At 42.1% G+C, this 20,552-nt stretch overlaps 1 protein-coding gene across 1 annotated transcript; it reads right to left on the bottom strand.

Moving 5' to 3' along the window:
• Positions 1-2,017: 2,017 nt before the first annotated feature.
• Positions 2,018-15,901, bottom strand: LOC102908455 (pancreatic triacylglycerol lipase). The gene is made up of 13 exons (XM_006978451.4): positions 15,581-15,901; positions 15,418-15,463; positions 14,124-14,278; positions 12,980-13,102; positions 12,258-12,392; positions 11,062-11,173; positions 9,332-9,451; positions 9,100-9,219; positions 8,271-8,389; positions 6,007-6,136; positions 5,436-5,544; positions 4,677-4,841; positions 2,018-2,142 (listed from the first exon to the last, which is right to left on the bottom strand). Exons 1-13 carry the CDS (start codon positions 15,581-15,583, stop codon positions 2,079-2,081), a joined length of 1,401 nt encoding a protein of 466 aa, XP_006978513.1. The 5' UTR covers positions 15,584-15,901; the 3' UTR covers positions 2,018-2,078.
• Between the last annotated feature and the right edge of the window lie 4,651 nt (positions 15,902-20,552).

Here is a 20,552-nt window from a genome sequence, read left to right as displayed (position 1 = left end):
GCATTTGTCTCCTTAAGTTATAAAACAGTTCACACCATGACCTTTCAGTATTCTCCAAGCTCCCAGGACAGGCTTTGGTAATTGGAGAGAGGCTTTGGTAACTGTAGGCATTGGCAAATTGGAAAACCTAGTCTAGATACCTAAAGTACTCATCCTTATACTTCTGTTGCTCTAGAACCACTTCTGGCACCAAAATCTGTATTAGTCAAGGTTTATTAGAATGACATACAGGCTTTGGTCCAGCTAACTCAATAATGACTGCCTATGAATGGAAGGTTTAAGAATCCAGTTGTTGTTCAGTCCACAAGGCCGGATGTCTCAAAAAATCCCAAAAAAGTAGGGTCTAATGCCAATGAAGGAATGGGCTTGCTAGTGAGGGCAAGAACAAGTAGACAAAAGAGAGAGCTTCCTTCTTCCATGTCCTCTCTATATACTGCCAGCAGTCTAGATTGAAGGTGGATTTTCACACCTCAAAAGATTCAGATTAAAGGTTTATTTTCTCACCTATAAGATCTGGATTAGAAGTGGGTCTTCCCACTTCAAATGATTTAATTAAAAAAAATCCCTCACAGGTGTGTCCAGTCATTTGGGTTTTAGTTAATTTCAGATGTAGTCAAGTTGGCAACCAAGAATAACCATCACATACACATAGTAGGTAATATATATTAATTTCTTACTTGGTAGAATTTGAGAAGTCCATGTTTACTCCTTTTTACTCCTTACAGTTTCCCTTAGGTGTTTCTCTCTCTCTCTCTCTCTCTCTCTCTCTCTCTCTGCCTCTGCCTCTCTCATGGTCTTTTTTGTGAATGTGTGTATGTATGTACACATCTATCTATTTATCTATCTAGCATCTATCTATCTATCTGACATCTATCTATCTATAGTGCTAGAAGAACTGGGGTAGAAAAACCCTCTAGAGTCCTGGGGTTTGGGTACTAGTATATAAAACAGGAATGGTGAAGCTGACCAAACACTGCTGGGTAATATAACAGACCAAGGGAAAGCTGTGGAAAACCCCCTGTTGCTTTCTTCACCATACCACAGAGTTATGATTTCATGTAACCGTGTGTATTCAGTACCGCAATTACTTTCTGAGCCACTGAAGTCACTTTCAGCAAGTCCTTGTCTGTGGCTGTATATAGAATTGTTTTCCCACAGCAATTTCTGGCCTTCGCTTCATTTTGAATTGACTTTTTGCAGGGTGAGGGACGGGAATCTGGTTTCCATCTTGGACATGCAGATATCCAGTTTCCCTAGCACCACATGAAGAGTCTCTCTTTTCCTTAATGCATACTTTTTTTTTCATCTTTGTCAAAAATTCGGTGGCCATAGCAGTCTGTTAGTCTACTTGAATGTTTTTGTGATAGTACCACACTGTTTTTGTTTCCATGGTTATATAGTATAACTTAAGATCAGGTATAAGTGAAAAAAACTTTGTAAGAAACAAAGAATTTGTCCCTGGGGATAAGTCCCAAATATGGAGTTTCAGAAGGAATGTGCTAAGAGGCGAGATTGGCATTCTAGGTGAAAGCCAGGTTGAGAAGGACCCAGCAAGACTATGTAATAGGAATTCTGGAATTCTGTCCTGGGTCTCTGTGCTTCTGGAAGAAAATAGATGGTTGAGAGGCAGAGGTTCTGGGAGAACCACAGCCAGAGAAGCAAGACCATAGAAAAGAGCGGTCATGTGTCAGAGTCCCATCCTTGACTCCTGCTCTTCTGTCATCCTGAGACGCCTGACCAGGGAGTGATAGGGAAAGTGACTAAGTCAATCACTGTCATCACAGGGCTACCAAGAGGGAGATCCTTTGAGCCTGAAGCTTTGTCTTAAATGAACAGAATCACATTAATAATAGTAACAGAGGGCATGATGGTGGTATTATTTAAGTGATATTCCTAAACCCAAATGCCACAGCAAAAGTTTACAATCACTTATGGCTCTTCACGACAACTGAGAACTTAAGGCTTTATTATCTCATCCAGAAGTTTCCCTAGAAATAATCAACACTGAAGACAGAATGTATTGCCTTAATACTAGATTTTATTACAGTGGTACTTAGTGGTCACATGTCAGCAACCTCCTAACACATAGAGAGTGTGAGCAGGACATCCTCCCTCACGGTTTCTTGACTACAGAAGTTGTACCTGAGGAAAGAAAACACAAAAAGGTCACCTCTTCCTCACACAAGTAGAGATCTGGGCATGAGGACAGCCATGCCTGTCCCTTCACATATCTCCACACCCCTGCTCCAGCCATCTGAGAAGGGCACAGACATTAGGGTATGGAAGGAGACTGAATCACCTCCCAAACTTACAATGTGATTGTAAACTTAGTCTACAGAAGGGCTGTCAGTCACCCCCAAAGAACAAGAAGTGCTCATTTTCCATATTATTCCAGACCACTGTTGACAGTGTTTAACAGAAACTGTGGGAAGTGAAGCCATGATGTTAGGAACTCTAGCAGTGTTGTGGCTGTATGCTTGACTTTTAAGGAATTGTCATCAAACTGCTTTCTAGAACAGTTGCATCATTTTATGTGCCATGAACAGTGCCTGAGAGCCAAGATTCTCCTTGTCTTCAAACATGCTTGGTATTATCAATTTTTAAAAATTTAACTATTTTAATACATTCATGGTGGCTTTTGCCAGTTTGTACTTTCTAATGAGTAATAGCACAACTTTTCCTTTGTCTGCCTTTTGATTTATATTTAAAATACATTTTGGATAAGCATAATTCAATTGTGTATTGATGATAAAAACCCAGTGCAACGATCTCTGTCTCCCAATCGTGGTGTTTCGACCACTTTCATTTAATATAATTACTGCTCTGGCTGTGTGTAATTCCTCATCGTTCTTTGTTGTTTTGTTTTTTGTTCTCTCTGCCTTTCTATGCTCACTTGGAGATTTTTAAAATTTCCATTTGATAATCTTTTGTTAATTTGTTTGCTATACTTCTTTATTTTTACAGTGCTTCCTTTAGAATTGGTAATACACAGACTTAACTTATTACATTAAACTCGCCAATGAAAGTATACCAATTCCCAGGCACAGGGCCTTGCAACAGTATCTTTCCAGTTCTCCTCTCCTATCCTTCATGATATTGTTATCATATGCTGTACTTATTCATATTCTATATTCTCCTGAACTCCATCATCAAATGCTGTACTTATACCATGCCTTACCCCTCTGTTATCATATGATGTACTTGTACATATACCATGCCTTCCCTCCATTAGCATATGATAGACTTATGCATATACCATGGCCCCACCCTCTATTATCATATGATAGACTTGTACATATACCTCCCATCACCCACCTACTGCTATCAAATGTGTTATTTTCTGAACTTTTTTGAACAAACTGAATGGGTGTTGATAAGTATAAAAATACCCTTATCTGTCATTCTAACATTCATGCCAACTCAACTGGATGTTAATTCATTGATTACTTTCCTCACTATAGGTTGTTCTGTCCTACTGTTTGTGTAGCTTGGAATGTTTGAGTTTAAAATGTCAGGTATTGGATTTTTATCTTGTTCCTGCTATACAATTTTACATCTTATTGAAGTGTGTTGTGGGATGTAGTTATTTCAAGCCATTTCAGGTCTTGCTGAATCTAGCAAAAAACAGGACCTTACTAAATACTCCACCTGGTATCAATAAAATGGCAGGCTTCTTCAGTCTGCCTCCTAGAAACACATGCTAGTCTCAGCCTGGAGAGAAATGGGCACCACTCTAGTTCTCCCGAGTGACTTGTTCCCTGGCCACGGCTGGTTTATTCACGTTATGTGACATCATCAGACTGTGTCAAATATCCAAGGGACTTCCTAGAACTCTACCATGTCTCTCTGGAGCCCTATCTTCTCTGGTAGGCTGTGCCATAAAATCTAGCTGCTCAAAACCTCAATTTTTAGGTCCATCTCCTAAACGTTGAGAACCCACCCAACCCTGCTATACCACAGAAGTCTCTCGGGGCTGTCAGCAGAGGCAATTTTAAGGCTCTACCTGGCTTGCACTGTCTACTGTTACTTAAAGTTCAGTTTCTTGAAAACTGATGTTCATGTGTTTTGTGTGAAGTTTTGGTCATTTCCTTTGGTATCTGAGGGGCCTTGGACTCCACCTCTGGCAAGAGAAGCAGTCTCACTGCTTTCAGAAGGATGACCAAGCACTTGTCACCAGAAGAAACAGCATTCTGCAGCAGAATGTGGCTGCCACTCACGACCCTGGGGCTGTCACTGGTGTCATCAGTGTGTCTGTTCTCCCCTCCTGGCATCCCTTTGCTCAGGGCAAGTCAGTCTCAGTAAAAATGGAGAACTGATCTCTGGATCTCAGGCTTCACCAAGGAGACCGTGATACAGAACAGTATACATCTGTCTTGCATTAACACGTTTCCGGCAACCTAAGTGGCAATTTGGTGAACCCATGAAGTTTGGGGGTGATGCGCACAGGAGTCACACATGTAGTATTAACATGTCTGCCAAAGGAAACATTCTTCTCCCTTGTCTATGAATCTATCAAAGTGACATTCCTGACATTCAACACTGTCTCCTAAAAACACAGGATGTCTTAGGAAGCAGAAGTGGTTGGGACATGCGTGATCCCCTGTGAGAGATGTGGACTATTTTAGTGTGAATAGACACATTCAGTCCTTCTTATCTTTTTGGTTCTGATTACTCACACTTTGCCATCGTTTCTTTCCACTTTGATCTTTGATGCTCCCACTCTGGGTAGAGATGGGTTGATCACATTGTTGTACCAAATAAATTTAACCTTTTGCAACTCTCCGACATCCACATCAGAATCGAATTCAGTGACATGAGCAGTGCCTGGTTGCAGAGAGCCCCTGAGAAGTTAAGATGTCAACAAAAAATTATATAAACATGCATAGAATTAACCATACATATAAATACACATGTGCGTAGTAATACATGCATATGTTTCCAAAACCAGTTTACATTCCATTTTAATCTAAGTTGCTTGATTAAACATTTGTCAATTCCAATGTCTGAAGTAAATTCACACAAGTATTTGAATCCAGTGGTAGATTTTTCTATCAATAACTCAGATTTATTTTAGTCATTTTTAACATGGACTCAAATGTGTCTTTGTCACAATTCTCGTAGTTTAATAAATGATGCTATTTATAAAAAATCTTTTCTTTACTATTGTGTAGAGAGTAATTATTTACTCACTGTCAGTCAAATGTCAGGCAATAAAAATAAACATGAGTGCTTTCCTCAGAAAATATCAGAAAAAAAATTAAAAATATAATTTTGAAATCTATTAACATGTAGGCTACAAGACAGCTCTCTTTGTTATATGTGATTATATGCTACATACATATAACAGAGAAAAAAACATCAACAATGTACACAAGACATTCATAAAATTCCAAAATGTAAGAAGCACCAAGTGATATTTTAGACATTTTACTCACTTGAAAATTTCATACTGTTTAGAGTTTCCTCCACTTCCAAACAAAGAAACTAAAATGTGTCCAGTGACCTTCTGTCCAGACAGGGTGACAGACACCTGATACCGCCAGCCTGCGTAGGAGGTAACATTTGCACACAGTCAGCTTGGGAAGGAGTGGTACTGAGGATAGGCTCACACACACACAACAACTCAGAATGTGAATAATCCACTGAGTTGTTGGCAGGTCTTCCGGTAGAATATCACAGTTGTTTTCTTCAGTGTTCAGGGTCAGCATTGGAAGTGCAGATGTAGAGAACATTTCCAGAGCTGATGAATGAGGGCGTTTTGTTTTGTTTGTTTTGTTTTGTTTTGTTTTGTTTTGTTTTGTTTTGTTTTGTTTTGTTTTTCAAGCCAAGAGTCTAAGAAGTTCATCTTGTTCACATTTTTTGGCTAGGAGTGCAGCTCCGTGGTAGAACACTTTAGTAGCATCTATCAGACTCTGGGTTTCATACTCAGAACTATCTGCATCCAGAACTATCCACACCTTCCCAAAAGGAAAACAAAACCAAAAATTAATAAAAATAGAAACTTACGTGCAAAGTTACTCTGATCACCAGTGTTCAGATAAAATTTCTGGAATAGCTCTTTTGTCTTCCCGGGATATTTGTCGGCGTAGTGACCCATCTGTGGGCACCCTCCACTCGGGCATGGGAAGCACTTGTCCTGTAAAATCCAGGACATGAGGACTGGCAATGTTCTGACTTTTAATAGGGCATCATATTTTTCTACATGTTTATAATTGAGTCAAACCTAATTCTGTCCCTGATCATGGTGGGGCAGTAAAAAGTTGTGTCTCAGTGAAAGTTAATAGTGCACCTCATTATCCACAGGTTAAGCCTTCGATTTCATTGCTAGATTACACAAAATATAAAAACCACACCATAGGATAATTGGTATTTAAGTATCTATGTTTCCCCTTTGCCTCTGGAACTTCATTTGTTCTAAGACATTCACTCTCTTGCTAGGTGATTAGAATTTATTTTAGAAAGAACAAGAAATGACAGTGTCTGCCAGGTACAACAGGGTCCATTCAGAGGGTAACAGGCTCAAAACTCAGGCCCGTCTCCCTTCCCTTCGCTTCCCTTGGCATGTTCACATTCTCAGAATCTGAGTCTCCCAGTGTGGAAATAAAATGATCCAGCTGCCTGTTAGCCAGGAAGCTGGCATCTAAAAAAGGCAGGTACAAGAAAATGCTCTCCTCAATCAGAGATTATGGTAAAAAGCAGAGAGCACAAACAACAGGATTGGAAGGACTGACAGCCCCGTTCCCAGTCTGGAGGGTGGACTGCTCCACAGGAGGTGTCGTGGAGGACTTCTTAATGAGAAGATTAGATGACAGGCCTGGAGGAGTCTCAGGTATGGATACCAGCAAACTAATGAGAGATTAGGAAAGCCAGGGAGAGATGTGCTAGGCATTCTAGGACATCTCCCAAGAAGAGTTCCAAAGTCCCAAAGTGTGTTCATCCATAAGACAGACAGGGATGTGGCCTGGATTCTGAAGGAACCAGGAGCTTGTGCACCCAGGGACCACAGCCATCCATCTGCCAAGGACACACTTAATTGGGTCATCAATAGGTTGACCTGGGCCCATACCCAATTGAATGGAAGCATTTCATTTTGTTGCATGGAACCTAAACATTTTTTGGATCATTTGTTTACAGGAAGACAAAGTTAAAAATCAAACGGGGGAGGTGCTCAGCTTTTACTGTATAGAAAACATATGTGAACAAGATACATACCCCTCTCCCATACTGTGATTATTATGTTTTTGTTGTTCTTGTTCTGGGCTAAGCATTTAACATGTGACTAATTGCTTTACCAAGGACATTGAGTATGACATCATCACATTTCTAGATGAAGAAAACGTCTTAGGGAAATGAAATACTTTGCCCAATGTCATTTAAGTCCTCATTCTTAATTATTAAGGTATATCTCTCTAGTACTTGTGACTTACATGGAATATTGACTACCTAAAATTTTCTTTGTTGGATGGAAGTGGTTAATTTTGTTTATTTAAAAAAAACTATAATGAAAAGTCAATTTTCCAAAACCTAGGTCAATAGAAATGTCATGTTCAAGATTACACTGAAGAAGTCAACCTGGATACAAAGCATGAGAAAACTTAAAAACTACTGATGAACATATGATTGCAATGATGCATCCATATGTCCATAATTAAGTAGTGTAAAGATTAGCTTTAAGATCTGGGTGGTGGTGGCACACACTAATCCCAGCACTTGGGAGTCAGAGGCAGGCAGATCTCTGTGAGTTCAAGGCCAGCCTAAGCTACAGAGTGAGTTCCAGGAAAGGCACAAAGCTACACAGAGAAACCCTGTCTCTAAAAACAAAACAAAACAACAACAACAAAGATCAGCTTTAAATAAAATCTTCCATGCTCATCAGCATCCTCTAGACATGGCTCTCAGATAGCTACAAACTAGCATTTTATGTGTTTCTTTAGGATTCTCTATCCCCCAACAAGATTGAACATTTAACTAAAACAGAGAAATATTAGAGATATGTTAAGTAAGACATTTCCACTTACAAGCCCATTGTTCTAAATCCCTGCTTTTTTGCTACTAAAATGCATATGCATGAGTTAATATAACAAATACACAATTATAAATGGTCAGTGACTGATATCATAACAGTGAGTCATACCTATAAAGAGAATCACAAATTCAAATAATGGTCCAGAGACAGAGCTCTTGGCATACTCATGACTGGATCTCCAGCAATGAGGGGTAACAAAATAACACATCAAATGAAATCCGCAGGGAAGAGGGAAGCTTCTTACCGCAGCGAAGACACTGTAAGAGGTACAGGAGAATCCGGCGAAGCCAGTTGGGTTGACAATGCTGTCGGAGTAATACTTGTAGCTTCTCAGGTGGTTACAGGCAGCAAAGTTACGACTCCCTGTGGAATCAGGCGTAACGTCAGTGTCAGATTTTACATTATGATGAGAACATAGAGCTAATAAATGGGTGATCTAGTCAGGGCAAACTCATGGAGGTCACAACACAGAACAGTTTGTGAAGTATATGTAGGATGTGACACAGAAATTAAAACACACTTTAGAATCACAATAGTTATTAAGCAAAATGGAAAAGCAACTTAGGAAGGGAAAGTCTGGTCCATATAGACATATAGATATGTAATATGTTCCCTGAATTGGGTCCCTGAGAACTGAATTGCAAGGACTGGAGAGCCAGCTCAGCTGTAAAGAACATGTGCGCTTCTACAGAGGACCCAGGTTCAGTAACCGGTACCCACATGGTGGCTTACAACCTCCTATAACTCCAGTCCCAGAGCATCTGAATTTTTATGTCTCCCACATGCACCAGGGAGCCACCTATGTGATGCCCTTAAATACATACAGACCAAATACCTACAAAAAATAAGTTTTGTTTTGTTTTTTTAAAGAAAGGAAAAAGTTGCAAATACAACCTCTGCCTGAGTTTCCCATGCTCACTTGTCACAGTGGAACTCACATCTCAGGGACACAACAGAAGCTCCTTTGGTATAAAACATATGGGATCTGTACAATTCCAAAGTGGCTAGCAAGTTTAACGATGAGAAACATGAACTTTCACAGTGGAAATCTCTGTGCGCACAATGGTTTTTACCTTCCCAGATTCCATCGATGTCAACAATTTGGGAAAGAATATTCTTCTGACATCCTGGCATTTCTACTCCTCCATTTGGAAAGAAATCTAGGTGACCCACAGTTTGGCTCATTCCAAATCCTGAAGATTTTTAAAAATAATGGAGAGTTTCTATTACTGTGTGATCAAGGCACTGTCAAACATTCTAATAACGAGATTAAGATCCTCCAGGAGACAAACTGGAGGAGCTCACCTAAGTTGGGCACAATGGGGGCAGCATCTGTGTGAATTGCATCCACAAACTGAGCATCACTGGGGTCCAGTCTGACTTCTTCGGGTGTACCCTGGAAGTAAGGTTCGGCTGGGTCCAACCCTGGAGCAAATAGGATGCATCATCAGTTACGTCAATGTGCGAAGTCACCTTCTCCACCAAGAATTTGTTACTATGCTGAGGTGTGCGTGGAGAGAGGTGACACATTCCCTAGCTGTACCAGGATTTGCCTCTGCTCATGGATATTTAGCTCCCTCAAGAACCCTGCTCGCCAGCAGCAGTTCCCATCAAATGGCTGACCCTAGCAATCACTGAAATAAAGGTTCTTTAGGCTAAAGATTTCCACCAGATTCTAATCTTCCAGGAAGGCAGAGGCTTTCTGAGATTCAGTCCATGGTCTGTCATGGTACAGCACCTGGCAGAACAGGCCATGGTAACTAATTGTAAATGGGAAAGAATGTTCTGGAAGAATGCTTTTTAAATAAGCCAATGAAGATTCTAGATGTGTCCATTGATCCAAATACAACTAGCTGTAAATAGATCAATCTCTCCCACCCGCCTGTTCCCGATAACCAGTCAGAGGCTTAATAATATTTACAAACTGTTTGGTCTATGGCTCAGGCTTATTGCCAGCTAGCTCTGACACCTTAAATTAACCCATTTCTATTTATCTATATTTTGCCACGTTGCTGTGGCATTACTGGTCTGCTGGCATCTTGTTCCTTGGGCAGCTGGAAGGCATATCCCTAACTCTGCCTTTCTTCTCCCCCATCTCTCTTGGATTTCCCGCCCCCTAGACACACAGAGGAAATAAGATGAGAATGTCTAACTGAGAAAAGGTACCAAGCCATGTGGCTAAACATAGATAAGAATTATGGGTTAATGTAAGTGTAAGAGCTCGTTAGTAACAAGCCTGAGCTACTCGCTGAGGATTTATAATATTATTTTATTATTGTAATATTAAGGCTCTGAGTCACTTATTTGGGAAGCACTGTGAGGTATTTGAGAACAGGCAGGCAAGAAAGAAACTTCCACCCACAACCAACTTTTCCAGAGCATAGAACAAGAGAATTGCCAGGTCAGCACAGAAAGGCAGAAGACAGAGCAGGAAACTGGTTGCTCCCTGAAGTAGCCATGTCTCAGATCAGGACAGCAATATCTTCCTTGTCAGGTTGCCTGAGCCTGTGGACCACTACACAGTGCAGCCAGCCTGCAGTTACAGACGGCGTTTGGAATCTGATTAGCAGGGCCCAGAACTGGAAGTCCAGACAGCCTGGCCATCTGTCTCCTCCCCCAGCAATGGGCTGCAGTAGCCAAGGCTGAGGGTTTGTTATCGACTAGTAATAAAACAGAGTTCAATTGATTATACACAAACGCTATGGATCTAAGTCTACTGTTATTTATGATATTTATTATAGAAACTGATTTTTTTGAATATTTGAAAATGGGGAAATAGGCATAATGCTTCTGGGTGTTCTTAATTCATGTTTAGTTATATGTAATATATTTAAATATTAAACAATGGGATGATAAGCAAAGATTGAAAGTGAGAAAACAGCTCACCATGTCACAGGTGACTGAGATGTGATCACCTGGCACAATTCAGAAAGGGTGAAAGTTCAGAGCAGACCCACCAAAGTCCTCTCCTGTGCCTCCCTGCGGTCCCCACAGAGAGTACAGTCTAATCATCCAGCATTTGCTGTTGGACTAACCTGTAATTCTCCCCATGGCACCGAATGTCCTCTTGCCGGCCTCCCCAGCAATGTGGGAACCCAGGCTGTGGCCAATGAGGTGGACGTTGTTAAGAGAGTAGCCAAGTTGAGACTGTTGAAAGGATAGCCTCATTAAAATGTTTTCAAGTAATACAAAATGCCAGATGGTCAAAAGGGGTGTCTCCAAACTTTGGTTTCTAAGAAGACGCCACCTCCCCTCAGAGCATCCCCACCATCACTATGAAGGAATGGAAATGAGTTAGCGTATTCTCCCACTGCTGAGAGAAAACCCCTGAAGGACATATGAGTCATTTTCAGAGATGGTGAAGCAAGTATTCAGATCAGAAATCCATGAGGCAATTACTCAGGCACATTTGAATTTGACATTTTTTAAGACTTTCCTATGCCCCAGTCAGACCATCTTGTTGCCATTGGCTTCTGTTCAATAAAATAAATGAAAACTGGGAAGGTAGTTCAGCCAGTGCAGCACAAGGACCCGAATTAGGATCCCCAACACCCATGTGAAAATGGACGCCTGCCATTTCCGTGCTAGAGAGGCCTAGACAGGCAGGTCCTTAGAACTCAATCCTTCTGGTGTAGCAGAACTTGTGGGTTCCATGTTCAGGGGGAGACTGTGTCAAAAAACAGGGTGTATGGCAATCCAGGAAGACACTCCTCACACATACGCACAAGCAAGTGCGCACACCCACATGAGCATATATACCACACACACACACACACACACACACACACACACACACACACAATGAATAGATAAATAAATAAAAAAATAAACATAAGTGTGTGCCTAATCTCAGCATATCAAATTTTATAATGAAGGGCAAAATTAAAACAAACCCTGGCAGTTTGGTGCTATAATTTATCAGATGAGTGGTTGCTTAATATGAGCAGCCCAGGGTTCATGCTCAGAACTAAACTAAAAATACTAACAAAATTCAAGAGATATCACCTACCTAGTTGCTTAAGTTCATTTAATTAAAAATAAAAACTAGTTATTGAATTAAATAGCTTATTAATGAAGCCTGAATCAAGATGGGGTGTCATCTTTAATCAAAGAGGGAGTACTGTCTTATTTAAATTTGTCCTTATCAATTATCATACCTTCTGATTTTGTCATGGAAGGATAATCCACACAGCATTGTCTAAGGGGTTTTACATGACCCAGGACCAGTTACCTGAAGAAAGTTAGCCAAATATGCCACTTCTGCCCCCACAACCCGAACATTCTGGGTGGCCTGGGTATATGTAGTTCGGGAGCCACCTTTCCAGTCCACACAGATGCAGTTCACACTCTCCACTTGGAACATTTTCTGATGGAAAAGACACAATCAGTAGTTAAACAATCCAGGTTCTTCATTCACTACTGAGTAACATATCTGATGATTTGGTAAACTCTTGTCTTAACCTGCACCATAGCTACAACATTAATCCCAAAGCTATGACCAGAATCCTAGTCTCTAATGAGTAGGGAGTTCTTCCCCAAGTCCAGCACTGGCTCCAGACCAGGTGTAGCCCCATGTGGGAACTGGATTCTTGGGATTTCTACTACAGCAGATTCATGAACATTTGGTATGGAGAAAAATATTGGACATTAAAGGGTCCATGCTTAACTGGAATGCTCCCACATGGCAGCTTCTCTCATTAAAAGTCTGAAATATCTCTGCATTAGTTACTAAGTAACATGTCCTGGAGCCACTACATACCTCTATATCCCATATCCCAACTGTCCTTGTACCCTTGTACCCACCACTACCTCCTCCATCCCCACCCCCTACCCCCAGCTCCAGGCTCAGGCAGTGTCAGACTCCAGTGTGGTGGTGACCAGCATTTGCCCTTAGTTGGGGCCAGTGTCCTGCTGGTCTCTAACACACTTCCTCAGGAAAGTATCCCGGCTCACCCTGCACATGTCGGCTAGCCAGTTTTCTTCTCCCTTGTCGATGAATCCATGAATAATAAAGCGGGTTTTTCTGTTTGTTTTGAAATTGGAGTTCCTGATACTTGATGCATCTGCAGTGATTTGCTGTTTGGGATAGAAAAGTGTTTTGGGTCAAGTTTTTTCTAGTAGCTTCTAGGATCATTTATATGTGGACAGAGATGGTAGGCAGGATTCTAGAAAGCCCACATAGGCTAGCTGTTCACAGTCACCCCAAATTGATGTTGCCTGGTTGTGCTATTTGACTCGGACAATATGCCCCCCACAGTGTTTGCCATTAAGATCTTTAATGGGAGTCTTTGTACATATGCCTGTCTATGAATGTTTATAATATTCCTTCAGGTATGGTGGAGTAGCAGCTCAATAAATCCAGTGTAAGTCGAAAATACTCTAAGTGTGTTTTGTTTTGTTTTTGGCAGGGTCTCATGTAGACCAAGTGGCTTCAACTCACTAAGTGGATGAGGGTGGCTTTGAACTCCTGAACTAGGCTCTACCTTTCAAGTGCTAGGATTAAAGGCACTACCATACCTGGCTGGAAAGTATTATACTTTGGGAATGTATGGTAAATACCTAACCTAGCTTCTGTCTCACTTCACCACACACAGAGCTATCAGCCATTCGCCTTCACGATGGATGCAAAGCTGGAGCCGTGGCTCATTGCTGCCCCTTCCTTGGCTCCAGTTCAGCATATTGCTAGTCCAGAAGCTTCTGCTGGAGACTGCCACTTCCCAACCAAGTCCTGTTAACTTGAACCATCTTAACTGGATTCCTTGTGTGTCTGTACTATATTAGGGAATCTTATTTAAAGTACACAAATACAATATAGCATATTCTTTATTATACTATACATCAGTATGCATATTGTATAAACATGTAGAATCTATCCCTGTATATTTTAGATGATACACTGGAGATAGGACATGAATAATAAGAATTGAATGGCCATTTATAAATTAAGTTTTTTTAAGAGTACTTAATCTAACTGCTCTAAGAGGTGAAAAAGACACAAACTCCACTGTCTCCTGTATCTTCATTAGAAAGCTTGGATATTCATATTAATTACATAAAGCATGTGGAACTTAGTCCTGAAAACAATAGCTATTCCTACCTGGTAGTTGTTTGGGTTCTCATTGGTGTACAGGAGGAAGCGGGTGTTGATCTTTGATGGGCTCCAGGGCAGCGCTTTCAGGGGTCTGTCGATAGTTCCCGACCAAGGAGCATCATTGCTGAAGCAGCCAAGTTTTTCGTAGCAGACTTCTTCTCCTGAAATCACCCACAAACATTTCAAAGATGTTTCTTAAACCTTTTTAATGTTCAATCGACCAATGCAAGTTGAATTGCATCTTGTGGCAGATTTTCTTCCCCTGCTTTCTCAAACACCCTCTAGCTCATACTCACAAAGCAGCTGTCGGAGACAACGACATCTCTGCCTCTGAGACCAGGTCACTTCCCTCAGATTTCTGCTCAGTATCAGTCAAGGACTTATTTTAGCTGTTTGACCCAGGTGTTATCTTTGGTCATTGGTGCCTAGATTTGTGGTGGCCCTTTGTCCCAGGAACTAGTGGCAGGCATGATTGTGGAGGCTCTCAACTCTGAGTAGCTAGCCACCTTTTATCTTTATGCTCTAGGTGAAGAATTTTAAGTTTTATGCAAGGGCCAAACTTTGTGTCTTCATCTTGGCTGAAGATGTGGATGTCTGACTTGTGTTTGAGGACTGTCCTGGATTTCTGTGATGTGGAAGGCACTCACAAACACAGAACACACCAGTGCTCTGACAGCTGTCGTCTGGCATGCTACTCCATGAAGGGACAGCTTAAAGAAGAGTTCTGGAGTAGCGCGAAGCCGGGGTTAGCGGGAGAGTAAGAGCAGCAGTGTTGTGAAGGCTGTATTTCTCTAAATTTTACTATGTGCCGGATGCTGAACATGACGATTTACTCTAACTGAAGCCTCACAGTCATCCACAAGCAGGATATCATCATACCTACTCAAGCACAAATATCCTCAAACTCGGAGGGCATCAGGGTTTGCTCAGTATTATAGAGTTGTCTGTGATAGATAGGTTCAGATGCCTACGTTGGCCTCAAAGGGGCCAGGTGCAGAAAATAAATATTCCAGTTAATCCAGAAGATCAGATTAACATTGCGTTTTTAGCGCAATGCCGTGTATGATTTGTCTGCACTATTACTTGTCTGAAAATAAATTGAAATGAGCATTGGGAATTGTACCTCACAATACTCCAAGATCTGTGCTTTTAACCCCCTGATAAACTCGATTTGTTGTTTAATCCTACATTTCCATTAACTAAGTCCTCATCCTCATCAAGGTTTGAGCCCAGCTGTCATTGACTTCTGGGAAGAACCATACAGCAAGCCTCTCCCATCTCCACACACATCCTTTCTTACCAGCTACGGCTCCCAGCAGTACTGCAAAGGTCCACAGCGGCAGCATCTGCACAGAAGGAAAAGCAGGGCTGAGTCTGAGGAAGTCAGGGTTTGAAAGACTGACATAATCCCGTTCGCTCAGTGCGATCTAACAAATTGTCTCAAAATCGTGTTTCTGACTCACCATGGCGGATCCGTCAGGTTCCACGGACAACGAGGGAACACTGAGATGTCCTTTTATAGGAGAGCCGTATCTTTCCACGCAGTGTCATGGAAAAGAGGAACGAGAAGGGAGAGGCTCCAAGGACATATTTCTAATTTTAATCACAGATAAGCCCAGGTTGGTAGAGTAGGTTGTGTTCCAAGGTGTTCGTGGGAAGATGAGAAAGTGCTAGATATGGAATGTTCTCGACCGGTGTGTTCATGTACTGCCAAGAACCACCGTCTGTTCACGCTCCTGTGAACGGCTCCTGCTCCTCTCTCCCTCGTTCGCTCACCATTCTCTCCAGATCTGTGGACTGTGAACTCCTTGACAACAGCTGTCTTGAAGACCAACTCTGCTGGCCACACAGCTCATGCAGCCTCTGAGAGACCCTGACTTCCCCTTGATCACAGTGACACAGAAAAAAGTCTTCAAGAGCATGTAGATGAAATAAAAGTGGGGAATGCTTTATGTTACAAGTCCACACTGCTGACTTATCACTCAAGAATAACCCCGGGGGAATTAATAGGAGGGCACATATTGTGTGCACACCTGGGACCCCGGCACAGGGGGTACTGATGTAAGAAGACTGTGAGTTTCAGGCTAGCCTGATACACACACACACACACACACACACACACACACACACACACCCTTGTGTGTGTGTGTGTGTACCCCATTTCAAAACAAGAGCAGCTCAGGGGATAAAGGTGCTGTTGCACAAACTTGCGTGAACTGGATCCCCAGAAGCCGCGTGGCAGAAAGAGAGAAGCAACTACCAAAAGCTGTCCTCTGACCTCCACATGTATATTGCGGTGTCCCACAGTAATCTTAGTAATAAAATTAAGAGGAGGAGGAAAAAGATAAAGAAGAAGAAGAGGAGGAGGAGGAGGAGGGAGAAGTGTAGGAGTCTCTACCATCAGAAAAAAACTGAATAAAAGAGAAAAAAATAAAATTCAACTTGCACAAATCGTCTGTGAAATTGTTCTAAAAGCACAGTGTTCTATGACAGACAACTGGGGTGGGTTAGTGTGGCAGATTTCATAAAGTTATGGGGGGAAGATAATTTTAAGGACTAGAACCATTTGACTGGAAGTCACTACCTTAGAATAATACAGAATTGGTACGTATATAGATCAAGAAGAGTCAGGTAATAAATACGTGAAGAATCCAACAAAAACAGGATAGAACCAAAAGATTCCCTAAGAGCCACTAAGAACTGAACTCTTGGGTGAGGGACACAGCTCTGTGTAGAATGCTGCCTAGAATGCTTGAGGCCCTGGGTTCAATTTACAGTACCACAAAAGAGACAGAGGGAGATCTGAGAGAGAAGGAAGGAGGGGGAGGGGAGAGGCCGCAAGGGGAGGGGGGACAGGGGAGGGAGAATAGAGAGGGAAAGAGGGGAAAGAGAGCTGAAATTTTGTATTCCTACATTATCTACTCCTGGCCATGCTGTATTCATGCTGCAGTAATATTCCATATAACCCAGCATTCATCCTGCATTATCAAGCCATTTATGTTCTGCTTACCAAGTAATTCACACATTTCTGAACTGGCATCCAAGCTATGTGTCTCATTATTTGGGAACCCTAATTTTGTTCAGCCTACTGAATTAGAATTCAAAGTCACCTAATTTTGAAATACAGAGTTAATGGGGAACTATTTTATAAAGTGAAATCGTTTAAGATTTTAGAATGGTCTAGAAAAAAAATCGGTTTTCCAAATCTAGAAATGCTGAGAGCGGGATGGGGCCTGATCCACTGTGTACCCTGTCAGCCCTGCCAGAATGATTTCCCCAAGTTCCAGTCCTGCTGAACTCTTCAGCTGAGTGATGAAATGCGTGGTTGTTGTATTCAGCCCACTCATATGCTTCCTGGGGCTCTGCTTCTGCTTATGTGGCAGAGCCTACCAGCATCTCCCCACAAGGGCTAGAACTCGGTTTTATTCCCCAACCTCTCCTGATGTGTGTACACCATGCTCCTGCAGGTCCTCCATGGCAGTGGATCTCCTGGAACTGGAGTCACATGCAGCTGCGGTTGTAAGCTGCCATGTGGGTGATGGTAACAGACAAACAAGTGTTTGTCACCACTGAGCCTCATATATCCCAGGCCAGCCTTGAACTCACTGTGTAGCCAATTGTGACCTTGAAGTTCTGGTCCTTAAGTTTCCACCTCCCAAATGTCTGAGTCTGCAGACATGTGCCATCACACCAGTTTATATCCTGCTGGAGATCAAACTCAGGGCTTCACTCATGCTAGACAAGCACTCTGACTAGGGAGATACACCCCCGCCCCGAGATTAAAGACTGCTTCAATGCATTCACTTTATCTAACCTCCATGAACCTGTTCAGGGGGAAACATCTGATTCTGATTCTGGAGTGAGCGTTTGAGCATGGGGTTTGAAAGGCCACACTTGGGCATTTGCCTTCCTCCACACTTGTTTTATCACTTTCCTACAAACCCCTAAATTACAAAAAATATATTTGTTTAAGTATTGACTCCCAATATGGTGGAGTTTAATACTTATTTTTTATTTCAGTTCCTGATGAGAATCGTTGCTTCATAGACAACCTGGGGCTATGTATACCTCAAGTTTAGTGAAAATCAGCCCCTTTTGCCTGGTCCCCTAGGTACACCTAATGTGAAGTTGAGAGAATGCAGTGCTCTGCATTTGGAGGACACTCTCCCATGTGAGTGGGGGTCAGTGCTACCACAAAGGCGTCACTATGTACCAGCCTCTGATGTTCTTTCTCACGTCTCCTCATCACAGAAGATCAGCCTTGAGCAGTGCAGACATGGAAGCTGCTGTGGGCTCCCACTGAAAACATGTCCAGGTCTCAGCACTCCAAGCATATCTAACACAGTCTCAACCCTGACCCAGAAACCTTGGATGGTCTAATGTAAAAATACAAGACTGGAGGTTTCCAATCAAACAGCTCTGTTTGCAGAGGAGGTGAGGCTTCCCTTATGCAACAGCCTGGCTCTGGCAGCTTTGTGATACCAAACTTCAGGTGAGGGAGAGAAAAGCCTTGAGACACCTGTGTGGGCAGATAACCAACACAGGAGTCAACCTGGGTCTCATTGACCCAGCCTCTAGAAAGCCTGTCCTGAGCCCCCCTTATCTAGCCCTGCCATGGCCAAGGCTGTCCATGGGAAGGAAGACATGTTGGCCTAGGATTACAAGGAAAATTCTATGGCTGTAGGGGGAGTTAGTATTTTGCACCTTACACAACAAGCCTCTTGCCAAATGTGAAGGTTCTAGCTGCCTGGATGCTGTGAGGAAACAGCCAACCCCCTGCTGTTACACAGACACGCACCCAGATTTTACAGCATTAGGTTCCCCAGGTTGTCAACGCAGCTTCTAATTCAACTCGAAGCCTGTGGGAGGCCACACTGGCTTTCCGGTTTTGTTTTGTTTTGGTAGAGATCATTGAGCTCAGAGAGTTTAAAGAATCTTTCCAGGATAGAGTGTGGAGGTTGCAGAGTCTTTGTCTACAGGCTCAAATTCTTCCCACTGAACTCTGACCTATTTTTATATGGACACTTGGAAGGCTGTGTTCTCCCAGGCTGTGTTAGTCTAGAATTGACCTCAAGAGTAAGCATGGAAGCAATAGTATGGTGGGAATGCACACACCTGTTCAAGGCTGAGTATTTGCTTTCTATGACCAACTTCTGCACATGCACATAGTTTCGATAACTTAATGTGTTTTCTTTCAGTCATATTTTCTTCTCTATCACTAATGCTGCAAATGTAAATTTTATAAGATAGAAATATAAACTCTGTGCTATTATATGATAACCACTTTTTTTTCCTGGTCACTACAGTAACTTTGTAACTGCCTTCCTTGTCCACAGGCTGACCTCCTCCCCCATGCCCATGTCGGCCTTCTGTGCACCGCCAGCCCTCAGTTCTAAATGCAGACTGGATTTGCTACTGTTCTTCCTAAAGCTCTCACCCCTTCCCTGTCTGTACTTTCTTGATAAGCATTGCCCAGTAGGAATTTAATGCCATCCACACTTTTAAATGTCATAAGAAAGAATTAAGTTTGCATTTATAGATAATATAATCCAGTAAGCCTGAAATATTATTCTTTCCTTTTGTGGCACCAACTTGTCACAGTTCAGATGATCAGCTCTGACCCATGGCTGGCAGTTCCTGCATTGGAAAACACAGCTCTAGGTAAAGTTTATTCTTTGCAGCATCACGAATAGGGCTTTGTAGTCTGTTAGGTTTACAACATGATCAAATCAGTTGTGTACATATTTGTTCAATTTCCCAGTTCTGAACTCTCAGAACCTGAAATGCATTACTGATGGGCAAGGAGATGGAGGAGGAGGGTTCTAAATGGGAGTTATCTTCAGGGAACTTAAATGGCTATCAGAAGCTCCTAGATTAAACTGATGAAGAGAGAAAGCAGATAGTGATGCGAAATGTAATGTATCCCAGCCCCCTGGGAGATGTGCTGTAAGAGGAGAAGGGAAAAGGAAGCCGTGAGATGAGATGGTTTGCCCAGTGAATTGTTTCTTCAAGATTGCTAATTTTATCTGTCAACTTGACTGGATTGAGGGATGCTTGAAATTTTGGTGAAACATACTTATAGGTGCTTGTCAAGTGGATGGTTCTGCAGATCAGCTCACTCTCAAGGCTGTGGTCCCATTCCATCTTCATTCATGCATCCTTCCAGCGGGGTGGCCATTTCCCATGTGCACTAGTTCTTCCCCTCTCCTAATTACCATCCTTGGTCCTTGGGATACTTAACGCCCAGAACCTTCTTGAGTTAACTTTCCTAATATTGAGAATTGCCCAGATTTATACTTTGAGGACAAGACTTTGAAGCTTTGAGTTGGAATATGGAAACTGGGGAGGACTCCACTCAGGTTGAGTTATTGAGGATGGATGAGCAGCTGGAAAGCTGTGTATAGAAAAGGGTCCAACACATAGTAGGCACTTGAT

Source organism: Peromyscus maniculatus, chromosome 1 (genome assembly GCF_049852395.1).
Source record: "Peromyscus maniculatus bairdii isolate BWxNUB_F1_BW_parent chromosome 1, HU_Pman_BW_mat_3.1, whole genome shotgun sequence".
In the NCBI taxonomy this organism is placed as follows: domain Eukaryota; kingdom Metazoa; phylum Chordata; class Mammalia; order Rodentia; family Cricetidae; genus Peromyscus; species Peromyscus maniculatus.
Note: the sequence above shows the minus strand (reverse complement) of the source record. Positions and strands in the feature narration are given on the sequence as shown.